Here is a 27541-nt window from a genome sequence, read left to right as displayed (position 1 = left end):
TAAATTTGACATAAACAGATAGAATAATAGTGGATATCTATTTATTAACTATTTATTGCCATCTCTAACTACCACTAGAGTGGTATGTCATACGAGTTACTAGTGAGATTGAGACCTCAACTACACCCTGTTGGAGACCAATGGGCAGCCAAACGGGGCTAAATCTTAAATGAAATCAATAAGACAATTAATTGGAATAAAAGTGTTGAGACTTGGGAAGTGATAGTATTTTCTTTGAAAAATAATAATAAATATTATGCCAACAGTTATATATACGCATAATCTATTAATAAATTAATATTTTTCTTTTAAATTAAAAAATTTTAATTTTTAACGATATCAAATATTAAAATATAAAAGCAATAATAAGATATTCAAAATTGTTTTTAAGATATCCAAGCTTTTTTATTGTTGTATTCAAATTTCTCATAGCCTTTAACTACCTCTCTTGAGATGGGTGGTGGGTACCTCTCCTTCGTTCAAATCGGGAGGTCAGGTCCAACCTAGCTACAAGAGGAACAGCTAGCTACAGCTTGCCTAAATATCTAACTCTGTGAACTTCATAAAAAATGGATAAAATGGCAGACCTATTTGTTTATTTTTTTTTCATGGTTTATTGGTCTCTAAAATTAGGTTTGCATTCAAAGATGTTGGTTTCCGGATTCTTAAATTTTAAGAAAAAAATAATTTAAAAAGAAAGTGATATCAAAAGAAAATATGTGATTTTTGTGATTTTTATTAACTTAAAAAATGTAAAATTTTTATATATAGTTTACAGGAATGTAAGATTACTTTAAAGCTTTTATTATATTGTATTTTATAACATGTGAATAATATGTGATATTTATAATATTGATACGTAAGTAACACGTTATTATTTTTACGCAAAGAAAATATGTGGATGTGTAACAAATTTTATGTGTAATAATGTTAAGTAAATGTATTTTAGATTTTATATGTAATAATATTAAATAAAGATATTTTACATTTTATTTTTTTTCATATTTTTAACAAATATTACATTTTTATTTTAGAAACATTATTTTTATTAAATACTAAAAAGTATATTTTTTTCATATTTTCAACAAAGCTTGCGTTTTTATTTTAAAATATCATTTTTTTCAATAAATACTGCATTTTTTTATCTTAAAAACACTATATTTATTGAAATCTAATAAATATATTTTTTATATTTTTAACAAAGATTGCGTTTTTATTTTAGAAAAGTCATTTTTTTTAATAAAAATTGTGTTTTTTATCTTAGAAATATCGTTTTTGTTGAATTCTAGAAAAAAAAAATTTTCAACAATGATTGCGTTTTTTATTTTAGAAACATCATCGTTGTTGAATTTTAGAAAATATTTTTTTTCATATTTTCAACAAAAAATATTTTTTCTATCTTAAAAATATTATTGATTTTAGGTGATCAATTACTATAGTTTATCAATGACTATATTTTTATAATAAAAAACGTATCATTGATATAGAGAAATATAAATTATAATTTAATTTTATTAATTATTACATTTTTTACATATAAAAACGTAGTTAAAAGTAAAATAAATATTGTATTATATTGACTCTACTAACAATAACTACATTTTTATATAAAAAAAGTTTCATTTTATCAATTACTACAATTTCATACTAAAAACCATTATTGATATTAAAAATATAAAATTTATTTTGTTATTGTTTTTTATGATTAGCTATGTTTCATATATTAAAAATATAGTATTTCTAAAACTATAAAAATTTTCAAAATCCTAATTTTAAAACAATTTACTATGTTTTTTTAAATGTTATTTTTATTATAATTAATTTTTTTCAAAACCTACTATAATATATTATTACGTTTCTAACATAACAACATTATATAAATAAAAATTTTTTATTTACTAAAATTTTATTTTATACAAGATCAACTTTGTTTATGATTCAAAAACATTATTTTTTTTTCAATCTCATAAGTTGAAAACAAATATTTAAATTTATAAAAATTCAAATACATGTGATTATTATCGGATAACAATGTGGCTAAGAATGTATATCTGTCCAATAATATGGTTAGAAATATAGTTTTACGTGTTGAAATAGATCTCAATTTATTATGTCATTATATTAATTTTTAAAAATAAATAAATAATAAAAAATTATTATTGAAGTCAAAAGTGGGATAAATTTTATATTATATAAGAAATATTAAAAAATCTCAAAGAAAGATAAGTTTCTGATCAAAGGCTATCACTTTTCTTTTTTGACACTATTAAAAATTTCAAAAATTAAATTTTATGAATCAAACTAAAAAATAAAATTATAAAAAATAAAATTCTAACCAATAATTTAATATTCTCTCTCAACAATTTCTCTTACTTTGAATTTGAACTTTTTCCGCACGGGCAAACAGTGAATATCAGTCAAGAGTAAAGACTTCCCTTTGGTGAACCATACCACCATCTGGATATCGGAGGGCAAAATTTACAAAAGTTTGACACTAAAATATATAGCAAAGATGCCAAAAGATGTAATACAAATTTCAAAGTATTCAGAGCTCCAAAAGCATGAATCCGATCGACCATGCATGTGACACAACAAAAATTGAAAGCGATTGTAAGAAGAATATAAAAAAATTTCTTCCAGTTGCAAAGGACAGAACAATAAAACAAATTCTCAATTGAGTTTTTTGCCTAAGAAAGTCTGTTTTTTCCGAATGAATTGGCTCCCGGAAGAGTCACCAGATAATTTTGCCTTAAATCGATAAACGATAAAGCATCCAATTTTGGATTATTTATAAAATCTAAAATCTAACTGTCTATAAAAAAGAACATTTTTTCGTTAATTAAATTAATAATATTTTTTACACCAAAAATACCTGTTAAATTTATTTCAAACATTTGTACTTTTTAATATAATTTTATAATTATTAATTTTATTATAATATTTGTTTATAAATTATTTATTTCTTTATTAGATACTGATCATGTTATTTCACATGGCATCAAAGTAAACACGATCTCTACTTACTCTTGTAGCAATAGGGCATAGGGCAGCTAACATGGCGAGCTTGGGAAATTTGCAAGCCAACACTTGATCATTCATTTTTTAACCATAAATTCATGCAAACTAATCTTGCCCAACCTGTCCTTTTTGTCATTTCGGAAACCATTTTATGCCACCCTAGACTTTTGCGGTGAAAAGGGTAATCAATGTCCATGACCACCACCAATAAATCAAAAGCTCAAGTTGTCAAAATGTACATTTCTTCTAGACGAGATTGGGGTTGAACATCTTGAAGATGACATTTGGAGGAAAAATGGAAATTTTAAAGCTTTATTTGTTATCCCTTCTTGGACGGCAATGACTTTGGGCACCCTCTACCTTCTATAGAGAAAATGACAACAAAAAATCATGCTTGCACTTTGAAACATATTTGCCTTCCTACTCGTATCCCTGGCTTCAGGCCTCCTACTTGTCTCCGTCCTTAACAGTCATGCTTGATCGCCGGCACGGACTCACCGGAAACCAAATTTCTTCCTTCAATCCAGCCTACCAAATACATAGTAATTGTGATGGAACAGGAGATATTGAATTTGATTTCTGGAGCGCACGTAAAACCTGGTATTACGACACCTTCAGTAACTCAGCTGACTGCGAGATTGAGTTTCAAGTTAAAGCATGTGTTGGGGAAAGCTATAGTGATTGCCCCTCGCCGTTGTGGGGAGCCAAAAGGGTGACGGATGCTTCTCCTCTGCTTTCAAACAGCCATTTTTACAGTAATCTATCCCCTACAACGCGAAAACAAGCAATCGAAGATGGTAGAAAAGAACTCATGGAGATGATTCGTAACATGCCGGAGTCGAGCTACGAGCTATCTTTGAAAGATATAGTTGATAAGCAACTTGGCGAGGAGGTCAAAGTTAAAGCTGCTTCTGAAGATAAAAGCATTCATTTCGAAACAGAAACTCTGACAAAGAAGCAAAAGACGAAGAAACGGAAGAAAAGAAAGGCAGGTCCGATATCCAGAACTGGAAGTATGGATGCTGATAATTTCTTAATAAAGATGTTTTTTCCAAGTTCTCTAAGTTTCAAGAGGAAATCAACAGCTGAAAATAGCTCCAAGGTTTCCCCAAGTCCATCTTTTGAGGGATCCGAGAAACCGGTAGATAAGCAACGGTGGATTGAAAGGATTTTCAACCGAAGGAATCATAAAAACAGAGAAGATAGCAGCAACAACAGCTCAAGCAGGTATTTCTTTTTCTCTTTTTCTAGTTTTATCAGGGTTGTAACTACCGATAGCAAGCATAGCCGATAACAGCATGAAGCATTAATAGCAAAACTTTTTTTCTGAAAATAACATGCAACTTATTTTGAACCCGAATAGCAGAAATTGAGCCTCTTTTTGTGGTTAAGAAAAGGCAAGTTGCATCAGAAAGGTTATAAAAAATAAAAAATAAAAAAACAGAATAAATTGCACAATATTAATACCTAGCTTGTTATACTAAAACGCATTGTGCACAACTGTTAATGATCATGCAGACCTACTAACAGAAGTTCCTTGCCTCATTGCTGGCTGTTCTTCCCTTTCAAGAAAAGCAAAGCCAAGAGACAGGCAGATTTCATCTGAATGAGAATAAAGCTGTAGCAAATCTGCTATTGCTAGAGATAGAGATAGCAGAACATGCATGCAGACAGTTTTAACCAGAGGAAATGTCTCCTAAATAGAATGTCAGTAGTCCCAATCGGACAGCCCATCCGTCAGAACTACAAATTTGAGACTGAAGGCCTCAGGTTTGAGTCTTGACATGGAAAGGTCAGATTTCAAAATTAGGAGAGGACTACCTTGTTGTGTAGCCCAAAATCATATCTGGAAAAAAAAAATGAAAAACAATGTTATGACTTATTTTTACAGCTTTTCCTACTTCCAAATCTCCTATGCGGGAAACTGAAATCTTTAATGGGTCAAATATGCATGTCTTCCAGTACAACAAAACCTGATCAAAAAATTAAAAGATACTAATATGTACAAGCCAATGCACGAAATGATGCAGAGTATCTACATTTTTCAAGAACACAAGTTTTTATGGTAACATAACTGATATATATATTTGGTACACAAAATACAGGAGGAGGCTAGCAAGACAGCAAGCAGCCCTAAAACTTAAAAGCTTCTTCCTTTTCCTTAAAATGTAAAAACTTTACCTTGGTATTGTAAATGAAAAAGGCAATATTAGTCGGATTATAAAATATGCTGTATGAGACAAGATTATCTTCTAGCTATTTTTGTCATTTTCACTATCCTGCAAAACGACACCCCTTATTTTTGCCCTGTCAACACCAAATTTTAAGTCATTGGTATCCACAAATGCAATGGTATTATGTATCATAATAAAAATACTGAAAAATACCTGTGATGTGCTGGTATAAAACGTTTAGCCACTTTTGTTGGGCCAGGATGCCGCACTGCCTTTTTGTCTTGTGTCCAGTTGGAAAAGAGACAAAAGGGTTGGGAAAAAATCAGTTACTCGTGAAACCAATTTCATAACAGCTCAAACTTAGGAATGAAAAAAACAGAAACAGAAATTAAGAAAGCAAAACTATTTCTATAATTTTAGCATATAGATTCCGAGAAAGGGCAAACTTGCAAAGATTTAAAAAGTAGAAAAGCCCATTAACTGAAGGAAAGTGAGAGATGCCCACCCTCTCCTCCACCCTTTGAACAATCAATAAAATTCATTGGTCTCTAATCAATACTTTGCTACAATATCGAAGCCTTATTAATCGGGTTTTACTAATTTTACAGTACACAATTACATTTCTTTGACAAAGTATCTCGGTAATTATTGATTTGACTATATAAGCTTCCTTCAAATTTGGAAGCCAATTTGATTGCAAACCTACCATCCAGTTTCTTTCAATTTTTTTTGTTTTGATAAAAAACCCACTAGCCAGAATCTGTAGAAAAATATTCTCAATATTTTCAAAAACAAACTAAATTATATTGTAATAAGTTCACTGCAAGTTAACAAATGAACCCTGATAAAATAATAAAAGTTTATCGCAGAAATCAATATGACATGTATGGTGTACCTGGGGAATTTTGGCCATTTGTCACTACAGAAGCAGAAGCATCTGCTTTGTCTAAGGAATTCATTGTCTTTTGTAACTTGTGCCTGTTTGAATTTAGCTCCAGTTGGCTCTGAATGCTTTCATTGTTTTCCTGGTAAATAGAAAGATAATTTACAATAATTTCAGTAATTGTAGCAGTATATTGATGAACTTTAAAGTATTAATAGAAACATATACATATGAGACATACAAGTCAAATATATATACATACATAAATATATATATACATATATATTCTTTGAATGTTTGCTAAACTAGACGTGATACCATCATACTTTCAGTGGTACGTGAGCACAAAGATAGCAATATAAGCCAGCTTTAAAACACTTATGCTACCAGATGGTTAAGCACTTGAAACCCAAAATATCCCGATCTTAGTCAAAGTAAAGCAAAACCACAAAACGATTATATTCAAAAAAGAGCATTCAAGAAACAGGTATGCATACCCTTTCAGCTGCTATCACTTCTGTCAACTGTAAACGGCGCTCTTGTTCTAAGAATAAGAAGGAAACAATAATTAATTCCCGAATGAGAGATACCACCCCACCAAAAAAAGAAGTCATCTCTTTTTTTAAAAAATAAAAGTAAAAATAATTTGATTAGAAAAGAAAACAAACTTTGTCACTGATCAGAAACAATAATATATCTCAATACATTATCTAGTCATATTTACCTAAGAAAATTTAAATCATGTGCATACACTTGCTAATAGATGTGAGAGTGTAAAAAGGTTAAAGAACATAAATTATTATATTATAGATGTTTGCAAATTTTAAGAGTTTAGTTGGAATATATAAGCCTTTAGAGATGAAGCATTTGTTGTCCAACACTCATTCAAACTCACCTTAATGAGGTCTACGTTATGGAGAATCCTCACTTTAAACATATTATTACGTGAAAAATTGTTGGACATTTTTTAATTTTATGTGCAAGACACTTAAATTCTTGAAATTAATAAAAACTTTTGTCAAACAGGTAACATTCATGTCTCAGACATATACCTCTGTCCAAGACAAAACCCTGAGGCCTGTAACTCTAACTGAGTTTCAACTTTCAAGCATAGGTCAAACCATGATGTTCAAACAATGCAATGTGTGTGTGTGTAAATTAGTAAGTATTAAATATATGTGTAACTAATAAAAATTTTCTTATTTAGGTTTAATTCGTATATATTTGTAAATCAGGGGAAGTCAGTAGGAAAAACTGATTTATACATAGACATAAAGAGCATAAAACAGAACAAATAGGTCAGTTGGCTTCATGGCTTATTAGCTGCTCTTTTGAAGGGGTTCAAATCCCCAAAACTTCACTTTTTAAAATTGACAATAAACACCCAGCTGCTTTTACAACCAAGATTTCGCAGTAAAAATTTCTTCATCTAAAATAGACACAATGTGAAGAAATATGTGGCTGTCAGTATGGAATCTGCGCATAGAAAGAGGCAATTTCACTTAAAAAAAACTCCATTGAGAACTTACCGTATAGATAAGGTTTCCTCATATGGTGGCATTTCAAACAATGCCATAATGGTAACCTTGGCAACTTATATAATCAGCATATCCTACTTGGTTGCCATAATAATGGATTTAGAGGGGGGGAAAACAGAACTTTTCCTACCACCAACATCTTCCTACATTCTCTAGTGTGACAACCCCTAATTACAGGTCTACAACATCAACCTGACAGTTAATTCCCCAAACTAATAAACCCTTAAAAACCAGACAATTCAAGAAGCTCGCAGGTTAGATGTGGATATCAATTTGCAGCACCAAATCAGAAACTCTTCTGCAACAATGTTTTGAGCAATGACACTAAAGCCAAAGTCCAACACAAGAAAAGACGGCACTTTCTGATACAAAAATGAATTCACCACCTAGCCAATACGTTTAAATTAACTGATGATAGAAGTTATGCAAATTAAACATCAAATGGTCTTTTTTTTTTAACTAAACAATTTCTTTTTTTTTTTTTCTTTTTCCCAAAGGTCTACGTAATATGTCTCAAAACTATAACAAATACTTTAGGATTATTAAAACTCAATATAGCAACAAAAAAAAAAAAAAAAAAAAACTGCTATAAATTTGCTTACAGAAAAGATAGAAGAGAAAATGAGAAGCAATTCCAAGAGTGAGCAAAGGGAATAGGACCTTGCATAAATAGATATTGCAAGCCTTTATATGCTTTAAAAAGTTCCAGTGAAAGATTAGCCATAGCATCAGAAGCAGCAGAACCAGTAAGTTTTGTGAGAGAAAAGGAAATCCGAGGCATCCCTTTTGATTTCTGAGCAACTAACTTTGCAGATTTAGTATCTGAAGCACAAAAAGAACAAATATCAATATAATTGAACTTTGTTTGCACTATAATTCTTTTTTCTTAAATCCAATCGGATTACATTTGAAAGGTAAAGCATAGACGAAGTAAAAATTAAAATAGAATACTTCACTCCTCTAAGTATAAATTTCTTCATCCTCCCAAGCAAAGAGTCAATTTGGCTCAACTGGAGTTTCAATATATGAAAATTATATAGAACCCATTTACAAGGGAAGTTCAATTTATGAAAATTATATAGGACACGTTTACGAGGGCAAGTATGATGTGGAGCCCTTCTCACCTCAGTAGTACGTGCTTTCAAAGGGGTTTTAAAGGGATAAATATCAAATTTGCCACTATACTACTGCTCAATGTTGAATTTTACCATTTTACTTCAATTGTGCTGAATTTTGCAACCACACTTATTTTGGTTGATTTTTTAACAAAAATTAACAGAACACTGTGTATAAGATCACAGATCATTATCTTAGGTTCTTTTGATGAACTAGTAGTAAAAAAAAAAAAAAACTTGGCAATTAAAAATACAACTAAGAAAATGATGCATCAATAATTGGCACTTGTATATTTTTTACGACAATGAAATTCCATGTCATAACTTCTATTTCTCCAAAACCTATTTAAATTTCGTAAAACAAATATTAATTTTTTTTTCAAAAATTAATCAAATAAAAATATGGTGAAAAAATTCAAAACAATTGAAATACATAGGCAAAATCCAACATTAAGTCATAGCATAGTGGCAAATTTGGTTTTTATCCCTTATCTAAAATAGCTAATATGGGCAACTAGAAACTCATATTGAGCTGCTACAAGAGCTAAAGATTAACACTGCAGTTTTGCAGATTGTAAAATAGAAAAAATTAAAAAGAATATGATTGGTTACCAATTGAGTTGGGCAGTGCTTCCAAAAGAAGCTTTACATCTTCAGACTTAATGGAGGCTACCAGATAGTGAATGAAGTGAGACAAAGAGCCGCCTATTCCAGCACTGTCCCTCTGCACATTAACCCATTATTAACAACAAAATTAAAAAAAAAAAAAAAAAGCCCATCAAAGCAAACCAAGTAAAATAAAAAGAAGAAAACCATGTCTTCAAGCTGCAAAACAGAGAGTACCGACTCCCAAGTGATGTCGCGGAAATCAGAGACATAAATCCTTAGATGAGATGAATCCGGAGAATGAACGCAGAACAAGAACCCGCTTGAGTGACCCGAACCGGAACACGAACCCGCCCATTCGATCTTGGGTTCGCCGATTATTGGATCAAATTCTTCCAGCACCGCTGGCATGTCGGTGACTATTTGACCAGACAGGAAGGGTTAGGTTTAGAGAATTCTCAAAAAGGTTTTATTTTGTTCGTTAATCAAAGAAAATGTAGGAAAACGAAAGAAAAATACATTCAATTAAGCAAGATAAATAAAGCAAAACAATATTATTGAAAAATATTGGATAAAACAATTTTTTAAAAAAACAAGCTCGACCACCTAATCTTTATCCAACCGTCTCGTCTCCTATAACTACAACAGAAATGAAAAAAATTACAAATTTAATGACTACTACTACTTAAATTAAGAAACTAAAAAATATCATATCACAACAATTATAATTTGATATTACAATTTAGAGGTTTTGATCAGTGGGGAACTGCGTAGAGACAAAAAGAACATTTTCTAATTAAAAATATTGAATTTTTTTAAGATAAGGGTATGTTACCCCAAACATGATTTAGTGTTTTTCTTTCTTTTTAGTGGGACTATTTACACCTCGCATTCTTATCTTTACACCCCAAATTTTTTTTAAATTTTTTATAATTAAAATTATTTAATTTTTTTTTCTTCAAATAAGTGTTGAAAATAAATTTTTAAAAAATCTTCTTAAAAATTTTGAGACACATCAAAATATTTTAACATAAAATTTCATGAAATTAAATATAAAATCAAACAAAAAATAAAAAGAATAAATAATTTGAAGTTGGCTAAATGTTCAATTTGAGATTAAACGTTTAAATAGTTATTCAATTCAAGACTAAACATTTTAATTTATACAAATAAGAATTAAACGTTATCAACTTATAACAATGTAAATCTTTTTTCAACAAAAAATTGACCATGAAATGCACGTGCCATTAAAATTAGTATATTAAAATGACATGTTATTTATCAAGTTTTAAAATTATTTTACTATTTTTTTAATTTTTTTAATTTTCTCCCTCTTCCATCACCTTCTGTTTCTTCTCATACTTCAAAATCTCAATTAAAACAAAACCAAAACACTGATATGAATTATATAAAAAACTTTTATATCTAAAACATTAAACACTAAGTGTTAATTATTTAAAGAATAATATGTTGAGTTTTAAAGAAAAGTTCATAAAAGCCAAGAACTCTTATCCAAATTATCAAACACTTGATATACATATGTTGAAGAAGAATATGTGAAGTTTTAATGAGCTAGTTACAAAAGTAGAACGCATATCACATCAGGTATATTGGTAAAGTTTTAGAGAAATTTATCAGATAATGAAAAAAAATAAACTAAAGCTTTTGCTTGTTCATCATAAACTTGCATTGTGAATTACAATAATAATAAATGAAGATTGCTTTCTTTAATATATATTTCCTGCATATGGCTCTCTAATAAGACAACAATTTTTTTCACTTTTCCTTTCATTGTTTTCTTTAAAAAGAGATATTTATTGACACATGTGCACATGGCAAACAAAAAAGTCAACAAATTGATTGTTGACATTCATGAAGAACAAAAAGTGCAGAGAATGAATTTGGGTGAAAAGATGCAAAAGAGAATTCAGGTTTTAAGGATAGGTTAAGAATGAATTTTATGAAAGAGAAAGGAAGAACTTATTGCTCTTTTAGAAATATAATTTTGCAATTATGTCTTTTTCTACGATGATTTTAGGCTTTTATTAGCTCTTTTATTTTAGTATTTGATTTTGATGATAGAAAATGTGTAGTCATCTCTCCTTTCAATCAAGGATCAAGAAAAGAAGGCAAAAATATGCAAGTTTGTTCAAGGGTTGCAGTTGTTAATAATTCTTGATGATTTGTTATGAAGACCATTCTACTTTTAAATTGGTTATTGCAATTGTGGACTCTAATCCTTCATAGACATTGGGATCACAATGAAGAGCATTGCAATCTATGGTTTGTTGCACTTTTTTAGTGCATATTTGGACGTAGAATTTGGGTGAAAAGATGCATGGATTAGGGTGAAAAGATGTAGACAAAAATGTGGGTTTTGAGAATGAACTGTGAATGAATTTTTAAAAAGAAAAAAAAGATCTGATTACTCTTTTAGAGAGAGAAAGAAAGAACTGATAGCTAGAGTTAAGTAAAAAAATAGGTCCTACCATGTCTATATCATGTTCCATTTTCTAACTTAAAAGCCAACTTAACCTCGAATTTATTTTTTCATAGACAATAACAATGTTTTTGTTTCACAATTAAGTTTCCATTGAAAAAAATCCTACATTGCTCCAACCTGATAACATTTGATCCTTATTAGTACAAATTAAAACGTTTAGTCTTAAATTTGGCAACCACCCAAATGTTTAATCCTAATTTGAGCATTTAGCCTTTAAAGTTCTTAAAAGTAAAAAAGCATTTAAAATTTTCATCCATTTAAAGTAAAAAAAAAAAAAAGCATAAAATTAGAGGTAAATCGTTTGTTCTTTTTACTTTTCCGCTTGATTTCATGTTTAGTTTCATAAAATTCATATTGAAATGTTTTGGTGCAATTCAAAACTTTCGAAAATGGATTTTCGAAAAGTCTTAAAGGATTCTGAAAACCTTTTAAGGGCATTTGGTTTGTGAAATCCTGAATTTCGGAGAAAAGAATGATCCCCAAGAAAGTTACAATATCTAGGATTTTCTTTCATTTTTAGGACATCTCATATTCAGATTTACTCGTTTAGTTGGGAGGAATCCATGTATATTAATTCTTATATAATTACCATAATCTTCTTGATATATATGATGATAATTTTTTATTTTTTATTAATAATAAATACTCAAACAACAAATAATACCTTTAGCAGCAAAAGAAAACAAATATTTTAATAAATTGTTGTTTTAATATATAAAACATCATCAATTAGGGCATTTGTAAACATGAATGCCTTAATTGATAGGGTAAATTTTCTTTAGAAAAATGATCAATTAAGGCGTTTTTCTACATAAACGCCTTAATTGATCTATTTTAAAAATGATATAATTGATCAATTAAGACATTTGTGGCATTTCTATACACAAACGCCTTAATTGTACATCAATTAAATTATAAAACTAATCAATTAAGGTATTTGTGTACATAAACACCTTAATTTATCTATTTTAAAATTTATATAATTGATCAATTAAAGCGTTTGTGTACAGAAACGCCTTAATTGACTTATTTTAAAAATTATATAATTGATCAATTAAGGTATTTATGTATAAAAAAATTTAATTGATAATCAATTAAATTATATAATTGATAAATTAAAGTGTTTGTGCATAGAAACGCCTTAATTGATTTAAAATATAATTTTTAATTTAGATTAATTAAGGTATTTTTGTACATAAACGCCCTAATTGAGTAACTTTTAAATTATAAAACTAATCAATTAAGGCATTGATGTCTAAAAACACCTTAATTGATCTAAATTAAAATTATATTTAGGATCAATTAAAGCATTTATGTACACAAACACCTTAATTGATCTAAAATATAATTTTAAAAATTGATCAATTAAGGTGTTTGTAAAGACAAATGCCTTAATTGATCATTTTAAAAGATTGATTCCCATTCTTGAACCTTGAAAAATCAAACGGCTAATAAAGTTGAACAATAAAAGCTACAACGCATGTATTTTCCTAAACCCATCAACCCATTCACTTGGCATTTTGTTTCTGCATCTCCTTTGTCACTGTCAACCTTGAATCACTTAACACCATCGTACATAATTTTTACCAAATATGTGTGAATTTAATCCTTTTTGTACAATGTTTATTCATCTATCTATGTCAATTTTTTTCTTCCTTACTATATATATTTATGTTTTTATTTTTATAAACTTTTACCACTATCACTAATGTCTAACAACCTCCATACATTGCATGTATGGTATTTTTTTTTATGTTTGGTAAGAGTATTGTGGTTTGCCAAATGGTTTTATGGAAAACAGTTGTTATATTTTTCCTCATTTGTTTTGCATGAAACTTTTATGATATGATGAAACACAATATGGCTTGTACCTTGAAAAATATTATTGGCTTTGTTATGATTTATATATATTGATTTATTTACTGTAATGGATATTAGTCATCTTTACTATCTGGGATATATAAAAAGATAACTTGGTGTATTTCATATAATTTTTATCAAAATCACAGGTATTCTAACATTCGAAGAACATATGTCTCCTTCTACTGAACATAAAGAAGACACACCTATCGTGAAAAAAAAAAATCAATGGGACATGCTAAACAAATTAAAAGGATTACAACGAAAATTCATGTCGAGTTTAATCAAGATGGGCAGTCTATGTTAATTGAAGGTAAAAAGTTGGCTAACCACATTGGAGTGATTGTTCCGCGTAGTATATCTATTACCTACCCTATTTGGTAGATGGTTCTTGATGATAAAAATGATATTATATGAAATTCGATTGTGGTATGTTTATTCAATAATATCCAAATTTTCGTTAATTGTTAATTAAATTGAATTATTGTGTTGAATTTAATGTATTCAATTTTTTAGAAACTATTTAATGTCCCAACTGATTATAAAAAACTTATGTTGTAATCAGCTAAGAAAGCATCAAATACTTTAAGAGCAAATTGACAACCTGATATATTTTACTGCTTGCTAATAATTTTGAATTGTTGGTTGATCCTCCAACAACATATACCGATGTTATTAGTTATGAAAAATGGTTACAATTTGTTCAAAATCATCTATCAAATGAATTCTCGATATGCATACCTAGTTTGTTAATTGTTTATATATTTTGTTTAATATATTCAATATCTTAATATGTGATTTATCTTATTCTTTTTTTCTAGAAATAAAAGAACAATAAAAAAAAAATTGAGGCTAAACAATTACATCACCATCAGACATCAAAAAAAGGTTATGTAAATGTCAAATATGATCTTGTAATTATTCAAATGCTTGTTTTATACTCGTATATGAATATGTATGAATATGTAAACATAAATTGAAGAATTATAATGATATTTTTTTAAAAAAACTATCTATCTTTAGAATCGAAGTTTCTTGATGGGATGTGTGAAAAAAAAGACATCTATGAAAAGATTGAATGCTCGTAAATGAAGCAACTTCAGAAATGGTTGAAAGTTTGTAAGTTTATTTAATTATTTTATCACTTATGATGAATGTGCTTGTATGTATGACTAGATATTGTATATGATTTTTTATGCACCATCATTTTGTGTTTCATGATGAATTCACTATGAGATATGAAACTGGTGACTTGTGAATCAATTATGGCAAAAATCCATTGTCTTTAGCATTAAGATCGAATGACAGACATGGTCGAGTTCAGAGGGTTGGTAGATTTGTTTTGCCATTACAATTCTTCAGGAATCAACCTAAACTAACTAATGAAAAATGCATAATATGAAGTGATCATTTACCAACAACAACAAAGACTCAATGAGCAGAGTAATGCCTGAATGATCAACTGTAACGACTCAGCTTTGGAGGTAATATTGATAGCAATGCAATCTAATACACCTTGAGGGTAGTATATTACTAACATCTAGTAGGGAAATAAATTCGTGAATCAAGTCTTGCAGCAAACCCAAACTTTGATAATCATCATTATTTTAATTTTGTTTATTCATTGAATATTTATTTGTATTATATATTTTTTGAATTGGTTTTAAGATTTATATTTCATACTCTTTTGTAATAAAATACTCAAACTTAAATGATGACCCTTACAGAGTCTACCATTAATTTGTTATCTAATTATAGCTTGATCATTTATCAGAAGAAAATGTCATTTCATTGAAGAAGAGTATGGATTGTATGATCATCCATTGATGTTTTACATAAGGGGTAGAGATTGAGGTATCTCGAAATAGCTTAAAGTCAAGGTCCTGGCCACCACTACAAAAGCTTAAATTAAAAATTTTAATTAAAAGAACAGTATATGCAGATTCAATTTACCTTAGTCAATAATAATAGACAACGAAAAGTAATTCTACAACCCAAAATTCAAAGAATGGTATGCCAATCTTCACATTGATTTGAGGTTCACTTAAGTTGTCCACCCCTAGTCCAATGGGCAGGCAAAGACGGCTAACAAAACTATACTAGAAGCCCCTAAAAAGAAGCTAGACAAAGTCAAAGGTAAATCAATCTATGAGTTACTCGGTGTATTATGGGCTCTCAAAACTACTACCAAAATTCTTACTGTAGAAATGCCATTCCACCTACCATTTAGAAGAAAAGCTATTATGCCCGTGGAGGTTGATCTCCCAAGCTTTTTAGTCAAGTTTGGATCAGAAGAAGGGAATGAAAAAGCCCTAAAGGCTAACTTAAATTTGATTGAAAAATAAAGAGATATGGCTCTGACCAAGGTAACAACCTATCAATGAAAATTATCTAACTTTTACAATAAAAAATCTAATGTAAAAATATAAAGAAAGGCAACATGATACCCAAAAAGGTAAAAGCTTTAGAAGTCAACAATTGAGTTGAAAAGTTGACCCCAAATTAGAGGAGCCCCATAACATTAAGAAGGTTGTGCATGATGTAACCTACATATTGCAATACATGAATGGCAATCCTATTTTGAAAATATGGAATGCGAATAACCTTAAAGTCTATTACCAGTAAAATATATAGATCTGAGCTCACACTTGTAATTTTGAAATATACTTGTTGAATAAAAGTCCATTACCAATTCAAGTGATACGCTAGCTAAGCTAGCGAGGTTCGACCTAATATTTGGAATATTTAAATCCAGTTTATTAAATTAGATTTTTAAATTAATTTAATATATTCTTCGTTCAATTTATTAAATTTAGTAAGCCAATCTTGCTATCTTAACCAAGCTGAAATTTGAATGGTTATAAAAAGCACAAAGCTAATAAAGTAAATACAAAGCTAAATATCAAAGTAAAAGCAATAGCAACAGCCCTTTCCTTTCTCATATACTTTTTGACCATAGGTTCAATAGCGGCATTGAGCTCAACATCCAGTACGACATCCTTATCCTCATCATCACCATTCTTTTCATCATTTTTATCTATCAACCTTGGTGGTAACCTGGGCTTGATGTTATCCATGCTGATATAAGAGAGATCAATCCCAGGATGAAGGAACCTCTCCTCGTCTAATGCCAAATCAAACACCACATGATGTTTTCTATGGCAAAAGTGGTCTGCAGTTTGTTGTAAGTCTTGGATGCCATGAAGTCCTTCATTACTTACTTATTAACCTCATATTGGTCTTCTTTTTAGCCTTACGCTCCAAGCTCAGCCTTGCTATCTCAGCTTAGGACTTATCGAGCTTCTACTCAAACTAATGTTAAAGAGACTTAGCCTAGGACTTTTAAACCTATGCCTACTTTAGACGAGCAGTGAAGCTATCGTATTTTCTTTTAAGCTATTCTTTCTTATACTTAAGTTTAACCTTTTTGGCTTTCAGCTTAAAGATGGTTTCATTACTTTTATAAAGGTTATTAGTATATATTTTCAAGTCTTGCTCAATCTTGTGATAGTAGACTAAAGCTCTATATGTGCTGAGTAAACCTTGGCTGACTAATTGAGAAAGATAGGTAAGAAGGCTTTCAGACACTAAAAAAAAAAAATCGAGCTTAGACTTAAACAAATAATGAAATGTATAAGGTAAAAAAAATCGAGCTAAAATGTGTACCTTTCTTAGAAATGGCAACCTTCATGAACTTTTTGATCATTTTGAGGTCTTTGAAAGGATTCTCAGTAGAGTCATACTCTAAACAAATAGAAAAGCTCTCTGAGGTGGAATGAATGGGTTAAAGTTTGGCACTATTATATAGGAAAAGGCCTTAATCTTTTATCTTTTAAAAGAAAAGGCCTCACAACCTACTATTACCTTTTACCTTTGCTTACCCTTGGTAATAGTAGAAGCTAAGTTGTGGAGCTCGTTGGTTGAGAAACATATGGGTAAATTATTTTTATCCTTCCCCTAAAAGAAGCTTTAAGTTGGATGAGTTGTTTCTTGCCCTTGTTTGGCGTCGACGTATGTAAGAATTGGGCAAAGTTAAACTTCTTCGAGGAAGACATGTTTACAAGATGAGCTAAGTGTTAGAAAAATTTGTAAAAGTAAATACTTTATGAGGTTACCTCAAACATACCCCAATACTTAGTCTCATTAACTAATCAAGAGAAGTCAGCTTATGGGCGTTGATAACTAGCTCTCCCCTATAAATGAACTCTAAAATCTTATCCCAAGCATTTAGGTTGGTTAGTGTTAAAAAAACCTGATCATCTTTAAAAATGCCAAACTCATTTATTGTCTCTCATACCCTAGGCTTCCCTTGATCATTGGCTCTCTAGATGCAGAAAAAGAGTAATTTTTAGGTTTTTATTAAACTCAAATAATTTAATAAAATTTTATTGGTTGGCTGAGCTATAACATGTAGCCAACTCTTATCATTGAGGTGTTTTTTAACTACAAAAAATTTTCTAAATAGAATGACAGTTGGAAAAATATCTAGGTTTATACAAAAAATGATAAAAGCTACCATGTATCAAAATAAATTTGGAGTGAGCTGAATGATAGTCATATTGTAAGAATTAAAAAGTTCAACAATGAAAAAAAAGTAAAAAGAACCTTAGACCTGTCACTACATAGTTCTAACATACCCATATCTGGTGATCTTGTAAGGGAAAAATAACTTAATCCTTAGTGGTCAACATTATCACCCTATCTTTGGAATATCAAAATTGACTCTCAAAGATTATGTGTGATAAGCATAGTACATGTTAAGGCAATCTTCAGGATTTGCCCTACCCTTCAAGCTCTTTATCACGTCCTTAAGAACTAAACCTAAGCTACAAAAAGTGTAAAAAAGAATCCGAGTTAAGTCCTTTAAGTTTGAATAAAGCTATTCTTACTTTTTAGCCCCTCCTTAGCTTTGTTGAATCCTTCTCTCTATTCTTCATTAGAATCCTTCTCATCCTTAGAATCTTCATTTTTTAAGATTAAGATTTTTGAGGAGCAGGATTCCACACTCGAGCAATGGTTGAAACTACCACGACATCAAAGAAATAAGAAAAAGGGTAAAAAAACTCCTCAGATAACTAAAAGGAGTCAAGGACAAGAATAGAGACTGGTTTGGTAGGCTTTAAGGAAGAAGTAGAAAGAAAAAAATGGGGTTTAAAAAAAAACAACAGAGAAATAAAAAAGATCAGTCAAAAAGTCGGTCTAACCTCAAACATAAAACCTGAGAGTTTTTTATATCAGAGTCAATTATAGCTACGAGTTCATCATTCCATGATAAGCCTGCTCTTCCTTAACGTTAGCACCATCTTCAATTTTTTTTGCTTTTTTTTCATCATCAGGTTCAACCAAAAAATAGATCTAAAGTATTCCCTTCTTGCAATAAAAGGACTAAATTATTAGCCATCTGGCCTCTGAGATGACCTCCCCGTGGTTCTATTCTATAGTTTCCAACAACACTCACCTCAGAATCAAAAAAAGATATTATAAAAAACAAAGGAAAAAAATGTACCAAAGAAAAGAAAAAAAATGAAGATCGACTAAAAAAAGCTAAAAAATTTTAAGTCAAGAAATTAGGTCGATTTGATAGCAAGAAAGCTGAAACAATAAAATATGAAAACCTCAGAATGCCATTTATATAGCCAACACAAAGATAAGATAAACACTTCAAATCACATCACATGTCCCAAACATTTAAAAAGGATGGCTTTTCACTTTCCTAACTTTAAGCTTTTGCCATCTAATTCCTTTTTCATCATTAAATTCACTTTTCAAATAATAGATCAGTAAATCGATCATTCTACATATTTGAGCCAATTAGACTTGTAAAAAAAAACCTAGGCTGGACTGACCAAACAAGTCAAACACCAGGTTAACCGTGTATTAAACTAGGAAATCAAATTCCAACACCAAGAAAAACATAATTCTCACATCGGCACACCCCATATTAAACACAGAAATCACGTTGACAATTACTCATAAGCTTATTTAGTCCAACCTCAGCCTACCCAATGTAAGGCCATTCACCTCGATAACCTTAAAATGGACTAATTAAATGTATAATTTGAAACCCGCGCTCAAAGTTAAGCTCAGCACCATCGATCACAAGTTAGGTTGGCACATATTAGATCGACTAAGTCCACACTTTACAGTTTGATACTCAACTGCTTAGTAGGGGATAGAATGTTAGGGGCATTTTTGGGTCCAAATGGTAAATTGGTCATTTCTCTTATTAGAGACTGTTAGTAGAAAGTTAGTAACATTTTCGATTTTTAGGCTAACCTGACATATACAATGCCACATCAGCTTGGCTATGTCACTATTCTACCTCATAGACCCTTCACCTTCTGCCTATCTATTCAACTTACTTATTTTTTTCTATTTTCTTTATTTTCTACTCTCCTTTTAATTTCTTATAACTGACTTCTAACTTAAGTGTCAAATTGCAAACATAGGGAACACTTTTTGTCTTTACCCTCAAACGCTTTCTTCCTTTTTTATGATTTTAGGATTTTGAGTTTCAGCTCAGAGTTCAGCACAATAATATGTAAAATTGATAATGACATGAAGTACAATGAAACGTTAAAAGGTTTCTAATAGATGAACTTTAAAAAATGTTAAAGATAATATATGAAGTATGAATTTGTTAATTAAATATAATTTTGGAAGAGTTAATTTTTAGTTATTTACAATTATTGGAAGTTAAACGATTTTTGTGGGCGAGTGATATATTATTTAACAAATTTATAATTTACATATAATATTAGATATTTTAAAATTTTAAATATTATATTATATATTTTATTATAATTTAGATATCGACAGTGATTTAATACAAAATAAAATTTTAATTTGATTTATCAATTATATTATTTTTGATGATTTTATATTTATAAAAGAATTTATAACTAATTATTCAAATTTCATTTTCGTCAAATTTTTACATCATTAATTGCTCTAATTAGTCAAAATAATGATGTAATAAATATTGATCAATAAAATTATGCAAGTATTATGATATTATTAGTTGTTTTTAAGCCACATAAACTTCTATTAATAGAATTAGTATATGGAGCATGAAGTTTGACAAAAAAAAATTAAACATTTAATCATGAGGTTTTTTTTTATAAATATTATATAATTTAAAGATTAAAGCACATGCTAACCAAAATAAATAGAAATGGTACAAAAATAAGAACTATATATTAACTTTTAATTTGTCAATTTCTTTAAGTATAATCTAATGTAATATGTAATGGCTCTTTAATATGTTAAATAATTTAAAAATCTTATTTTTTATTTACAAGATGATTAAAAGTTTTTACAGTATTTAATAAAAAATAATTAAATTTAAAATTTTAGGAAAATTAGTGGATTTCGCCTTTCCCGTGGCCGTCTCCTTCGCTCCGTGTTCTCTCCTACATATTATAACCATCCTTTTGTTTTTTCTCTCTCTCAATATAAATATATATATATATATATATTTGTTTTTGTAATAAAATCTAAATTCTAGGACACTTGTATTAAACAAATATAAAAATTATAAACTTTCCAGCAACAGCTAAAAGCTGGAATTCAATATTATTTGAATAGAAATCAATATCAATCTTTCACTGTCTTTCTCGTCTTTGCTTAATGTAGAAACAATGAACCAATAACGATTGTTAAAGGTCTCTTCGCTTTTCAGATCTTTTCATTTTTGTATTCAGGTATTTCTTTTCTCTTTTCGAGGTAGTTCTGTTTTTTTTTTTGGTTTTTTGGTTTGTTGCAGATCTAATGCGATGCGACGGCGTTTTCCATTTCTTTCCTTCTTTTCTTTTCTTCATTGGCATCGTTTCACTAGATCTGGATGTTCCTACTAATAATTTTAAAATTTTCAATTATATGGTTCCTTGCATTGTTTATATACTCTAGTGTTTTTCTTTTTTTTTTGTTTTTTTGTTTTTTTAAATCTCATTCGAGCTGCATCTTTTGATGATGCATTAGCTTTTCATTGAAGCTAGTTCTGATTTTTTTTTTTTAAATTTCAGGTGTGACATTTTGAAGGTTGATTCGTAAAGCAAGGGAATAGTGATCATGGCATCAGGAAAATATAGTAGAATAGATAACAATAACAATAATAATAATATTAATAATAATACTAGGAGGTCGTCGTCTTCGAGTTATTGTTCGACTGTCACCATTGTGGTTTTCGTGGGATTATGTTTAGTTGGGATTTGGATGATGACTTCGTCCTCGGTTGTCCCTGATCAAAACGGGGAGGATCCGCCCCAGGAAAAGAAAAATCAGCTGGAAGATCAGGTTACACCGGTAATCAATGACAGCAATGACGGCAACAACACCCCCGATTTTGAAGATAACCCCGGGGATTTACCTGAGGATGCGACGAAAGGGGACTCCAATGTGAGTCTGGCTAAAGATGATGGCAACGGCCACTTAAACACGCAAGAAAATCAGGAGAATGCTGAAGAGACTAAGTTGGATGTGTCTAAGAAGGATAATGAGCAACCGGAGTCTGAAGGTGGAGAGAAAAACAACGACAGTGGTGAGAATTTGGGTGGAGAAGGGGATTCTGAAAAGAATTCTGATGAAAAAAAGGCTGATCCTGAAGAGAGCAATGAGAAACCTGACTCCAATGAGAATGGCAAGAAATCTGATTCTGGTGATTTTGAAAAGAAACAAGATGAAAACTCCTCTGAAACTAATGGAGACAAGGTTGATAGTCAGATAGATGGGAAAGTTGATCAAAATGATAACAAGGAGTTGGATAAAAGCTCTAGTGAGACAAAAGATGATGGTCAAGTGAAAAACCAGAGCTCAAATGAAGTTTTCCCCTCTGGTGCTCAATCTGAACTTTTGAGTGAAACCATGACTCAGAATGGATCGTTCTCTACTCAGGCCACTGAATCAAAGAATGAAAAGGAGGCTCAGTTATCATCCAAGGAATACAGTTGGAAACTTTGCAATTCCACCGCTGGGCCTGATTATATCCCATGCCTTGACAATTGGGAAGCAATCAGGCATCTCCCCTCTACCAAACATTATGAACATCGAGAGAGGCACTGTCCAGAAGAACCACCTACCTGCCTTGTTCCTCTTCCTGAAGGATACAAACGCCCAATTGAGTGGCCGAAAAGCAGGGAGAAGGTACTTCACTTAATATATGCTGGTTCATTTTTTCACTTTAATTTTTTGCTTGATAAGATGAACTAACAAATGCTTTCCTGCTGCTGCAGATTTGGTACTATAATGTTCCCCATACCAAGTTGGCCCAATTTAAGGGGCATCAGAATTGGGTAAAAGTTACTGGAGAATACCTCACATTTCCTGGTGGTGGAACCCAGTTTAAGCATGGAGCTCTTCATTATATTGATTTCATAGAAGAGGTGAGTGCTCAAAATTTGTCTTCAAACTTCACTACTATATCATATCATTGATTACTGTGTCTGACCCCCCCCCCCCCCCCCGGGGTGTAGTCTCTACTTGTTGAATATTAATTTTTGTCTATCTTTTTATTTGTTGCCTATTATTACAGTGGTAATACTTATATAACACATGATACAAACTTTGATATGAATGTCTTTTGATCAAAGCATCTGAAGCCATAGCTGAAAATGTCACTTCATTACCTTATTGAGAAGCACCATAGCTATTATTTTCAGCTCTGGTGATTTCCATTATTACTCTACCATGATTGTTTGATTGTAATCTTAATTTTGCCAACACAATAATACATGCTAGTCAACCTTGTGTTTACGTATAATTATAGGCTTAAAATTTGTATTATAACAAAATTACCAATTAAAGCCCTCTCAGGATTTACTGATTGCATATTATAATTATACGTTATAGAGAAGAAGACACATCTCCAGTGAAGGAAGCAAATTAGTGGATTTTAACTTAAAAAACCTTATGGGCTGTTGGTAAAGGCAAACATAATGAGTGCTTTCAAGCAGATTTTTATTCTATTAATTATCTTAAACCTACAATAATTTATAGTCCATGAAAGAGGAGATGAACTTATATTAGGAGCATTTCCTTCAAAGTGAAAACTATTGCTTTTGTTGGAGCATTTCTTCCAATGAGGAAAGTGCTGCATTCAATCATTATGTTTAATTGATACAATGAAAGGGAGTTGGTGTTGGAGTATCCATAAATCTGTTTTGCAGTTAATAGGGGAGCATGTCAGGAACATCAAGAAGCTTATATTACGTTAGCATTCTGGACATATGTTGATATATGTTTGTGTCTGACTATGTGCACATATGATATATCACATATATTTCTTTTCTTGTAAGGAATTCTATATCTGCATTCTGCAATTTTGATTGCATGAATCTATCTACAAATGTTTGATATGATTTAAAAAGAATGCTTGTTTACTATCCATGGCATTCCAACAATGATGACAATAAGCATTAAATGACTTTTATTCATGGTCATTCTTTTCCTCTCCTGTAATTCATTCTTTTATCTTGTGCTTATTGTTGATTATTATTCTGCAGTCTGTGCCTGATGTAGCATGGGGAAAACACTCTCGTGTAATATTGGATGTTGGATGTGGGGTTGCCAGCTTTGGTGGCTTTCTTTTTGACAGAAATGTGCTCACCATGTCGCTTGCACCTAAAGATGAACATGAAGCTCAAGTACAATTCGCACTTGAAAGGGGAATTCCTGCTGTGTCTGCTGTGATGGGTACTAAGAGACTTCCCTACCCTGGCAGAGTATTTGATGTTGTTCATTGTGCACGATGTAGAGTACCATGGCACATAGAAGGTACATAACAACCTCATTTTATAAATTTTTAATTAATAACCATCTTGGACTCATAGTAATCAGTTTCTGGGAGTGCATTTATGAATTTGCTGTCCTTGAATATTCACTGGTCTTAGCAATATGCAGGTGGCAAACTCCTCTTGGAGCTGAACCGTATGCTGCGACCTGGTGGTTTCTTTGTGTGGTCTGCCACTCCTGTTTATCAGAAAATTCCTGAAGATGTTGAAATATGGAAAGGTATATGATCCCGTTGTACTCTCTCTGGATATCATGTGAGAAGTTTATTGTGTCTAACAGCTGCTGCATTTTGTGTGGATTTTCTACAGCTATGGTTGAACTAACAAAAGCAATGTGCTGGGAGCTTGTAAACAAAACTAGTAAGGATGCAGTAAACAGGGTGGCTGTAGCAACATTTAAGAAGCCTACTTCTAACGACTGCTATGAGAAAAGGTCACAACAAGAGCCTCCACTCTGTCCTGAGTCGGATGATCCAAATGCAGCTTGGTAATATTTCTCTTTAACTTGGCTGTAAAAACTATATTCTGGCTAAAACTAAATCTAACACTTCTTGTTAAGTTGACACTAGAAATATCCACTGAGTGGTTTAACGATATGCTAACTTGCATTCTTTGAGTTAGCTATTGAATATCCTTTTTTTCTAAATTTGACCAAAGAAGTATCTAATTGACTTGTAAAAACAGAAAACAGGTCACCTGTCCATAAGAATGTCATTGCTCTTTTCACTATTACTTTAGAATAAATGTGGATCTCTTGCAATATAGCTATCCAAACAGCCATTTGAATTTGATTCTTATTTATAGGAATGTGCCATTGCAAGCATGCATGCATAAAGTACCTGTAGATGCATCAGAACGTGGGTCTCAGTGGCCTGAGCAATGGCCAGAAAGGTTGGAAAAAGCACCTTATTGGTTGTTGAGTTCCCAAGTTGGAGTTTATGGCAAAGCAGCACCAGAGGATTTTGCTGCTGACAATGAGCACTGGAAACGGGTGGTCAAGTCATACATAAATGGGATGGGAATAAACTGGTCATCTGTCAGAAATGTAATGGACATGAGAGCTGTTTATGGAGGGTAAGCAACAATTTTTTTCCTATGAAGTAGGAAGGATATAATGGTTTGACAGATTACTTTTTTCATTGGTTTTTTGTTTCATCTTCTTTTCCTTTTTTGTTCCATGAACTATGAATAATGTAACAGTTTGACAAGGTTACTTTTTTCTTTGCTTTATTTTTTTTTCTCTTCTTTTCCTTGAGTCTGATTGTTGTATGCTAACAGATTTGCTGCGGCACTCAAAGATTTGAATTTGTGGGTCATGAATGTGGTCCCAATTGACTCTCCAGACACACTTCCCATAATATATGAGAGAGGTCTATTTGGTATGTATCATGATTGGTGCGAATCATTTAGCACCTATCCGAGGTCTTATGATCTTCTCCATGCTGACCATCTATTCTCCAAGGTTAAAAAGAGGTTTGTATAAATATTTTCCTTTTCTTGACTCCACTTTTTACACTCTCCTTGATGGGTAACTTATGTTGTCCTAGCAAAGTTCTTAGACTAAAATAACTGTTTAGCTATGATCTTGATTTGTGTTTGAACTGTAAGCTTTGTGGTAAAAGGGCGTTTGCCGGGTTATTCTATTGGTTGTCTTTGGCAGCCTAACTTTGCTATGGTCTATGGGCTTGTAGGTGCAATTTAGTGGCTGTGGTTGCAGAGGTTGATCGAATGCTAAGGCCGGAAGGAAAGCTTATTGTTCGAGACAATGTTGAGACCATTAGTGAGCTTGAGAATATGTTAAGGTCTATGCAGTGGGAAGTACGCATGACTTACTCCAAGGACAAGGAGGGCTTGCTGTGTGTCCAGAAATCCATGTGGCGACCTAAAGAGGTGGAGACCATCACATATGCCCTTGCTTAGGCGTGCAGTGCTTTCCGTTCATCGCTCTCCCATTTCGTTCCATGATGTTTGCCACTTTTTTGAAAATTTTTAATTTACTCTTGAACCCCATCTATGTAATTTTCTGACCCAAAAATATATTATGCGTGTAAACTTTTTTAATCCGTAATTTTTAAGTGTCAGTTTCAACCTATGTCAGCAAATTCAGAAGTCAGTCAGTTGGCATATTTACCAGCACAGTTGTGAGGCTAGGTGTTCCTTTTGTTCCGTATCTAATCGCAATTTATAGTATTTAGTTCACCAAGTTTGCCCTAGAAGGCTTGTATCATGTTAATTATGTCTATAGTATTGACTACAGTATTTTGTTATTATTATTATTTTCTTTTTTTTATATATATATATTAGAAACCGTAAGAAACTGAATTTTAGTCTGTTCCAAAATCTAGTACTTTAGACGGTTGTTGATTTATTTTTTTTTAATTTTTATTTCTTTATCATGTAAGCTTTTTATCCAAGCTTGAGTTAATTTTATGAATAATGTTTCAATTATAATGAAATATTTAATGCGATATTTAAATTTTAAAAATTTTGAACATGATATTTAAATTAATAATTTATTAATTAAATTAATATCCATTTTTAACATGATTAATATCAAATAATTAAATGTGATAAATAAATAATTTATAATTTAAGTATCATATTAAAAATTTTTAAAATTTAAATATTATATTAACTATTTTATTTTAATTTAGGATGTAGAACATTTCAATATAACTTAAAGAGTTATTCAAGTTATTAACCCTCTAAGCTTTAATGGGATGCCAGTCTATTAGTTCATAATGAAAAATGGAAGCATTTATGGAAATATAAATCCCATTGGCTGGGACAAATATAGGTACTCGGACATACAAAATGATTTTTTTGAATTTTCTGAGATAAAAGCGACCGGTGCAAATTCAAAACATATAAACTTTAGTTTTATGTAAATTGTAATTCGTTCAATCATGGAAATTAGACATTATGCAAATTATGTATAAAACATTTACGAACATTTTGACATGAAAAAATTTAAAAAGTATAAGTGAATAATAAAAATTGTGACATAGAAGCAGCAAATTTCATTTTAGGGAACACGGAACATTAAATTCTTCGAGG

At 30.8% G+C, this 27541-nt stretch overlaps 3 protein-coding genes across 5 annotated transcripts; 2 read left to right on the top strand and 1 right to left on the bottom strand.

The window, feature by feature from the left end:
- The first annotated feature begins 3154 nt into the window (after positions 1–3154).
- Positions 3155–4900, top strand: LOC111299754 (uncharacterized). The gene is made up of 2 exons (XM_022895188.2): positions 3155–4245; positions 4537–4900. Exons 1-2 carry the CDS (start codon positions 3491–3493, stop codon positions 4622–4624), a joined length of 843 nt encoding a protein of 280 aa, XP_022750923.1. The 5' UTR covers positions 3155–3490; the 3' UTR covers positions 4625–4900.
- Positions 4734–10167, bottom strand: LOC111299755 (U2 small nuclear ribonucleoprotein auxiliary factor-like protein). 3 transcript variants are annotated; one of them, XM_089747729.1, is made up of 8 exons: positions 10074–10167; positions 9542–9753; positions 9341–9452; positions 8274–8435; positions 6573–6619; positions 6088–6217; positions 5406–5472; positions 4979–5325 (listed from the first exon to the last, which is right to left on the bottom strand). In XM_089747729.1, the coding sequence occupies exons 2-8, from the start codon at positions 9743–9745 to the stop codon at positions 5271–5273; spliced, it is 777 nt and encodes a 258-aa protein (XP_089603855.1). In that variant the 5' UTR covers positions 9746–9753; positions 10074–10167; the 3' UTR covers positions 4979–5270. The 3 variants fall into 3 exon arrangements, with proteins under 3 accessions (XP_089603856.1, XP_089603855.1, XP_022750926.1); XM_089747730.1 differs by lacking the exons at positions 4979–5325; positions 10074–10167 and adding an exon at positions 4734–4864 and having other exon boundaries at positions 9542–10064; XM_022895191.2 differs by lacking the exon at positions 10074–10167 and having other exon boundaries at positions 9572–10061.
- An 11021-nt stretch (positions 10168–21188) lies between these two features.
- On the top strand, positions 21189–26576 carry LOC111299752 (putative methyltransferase PMT26). Its single transcript, XM_022895186.2, has 9 exons — positions 21189–21400; positions 21722–22838; positions 22928–23077; positions 24197–24467; positions 24594–24704; positions 24794–24971; positions 25289–25558; positions 25763–25957; positions 26176–26576. Exons 2-9 carry the CDS (start codon positions 21768–21770, stop codon positions 26402–26404), a joined length of 2475 nt encoding a protein of 824 aa, XP_022750921.2. The 5' UTR covers positions 21189–21400; positions 21722–21767; the 3' UTR covers positions 26405–26576.
- The last annotated feature ends 965 nt before the right edge of the window (positions 26577–27541 follow it).

Source organism: Durio zibethinus, chromosome 18 (genome assembly GCF_047325235.1).
Source record: "Durio zibethinus cultivar Kanyao isolate XHJ-2024 chromosome 18, ASM4732523v1, whole genome shotgun sequence".
NCBI lineage: Eukaryota > Viridiplantae > Streptophyta > Magnoliopsida > Malvales > Malvaceae > Durio > Durio zibethinus.
This window is presented reverse-complemented; position numbering and strand designations above follow the sequence as displayed.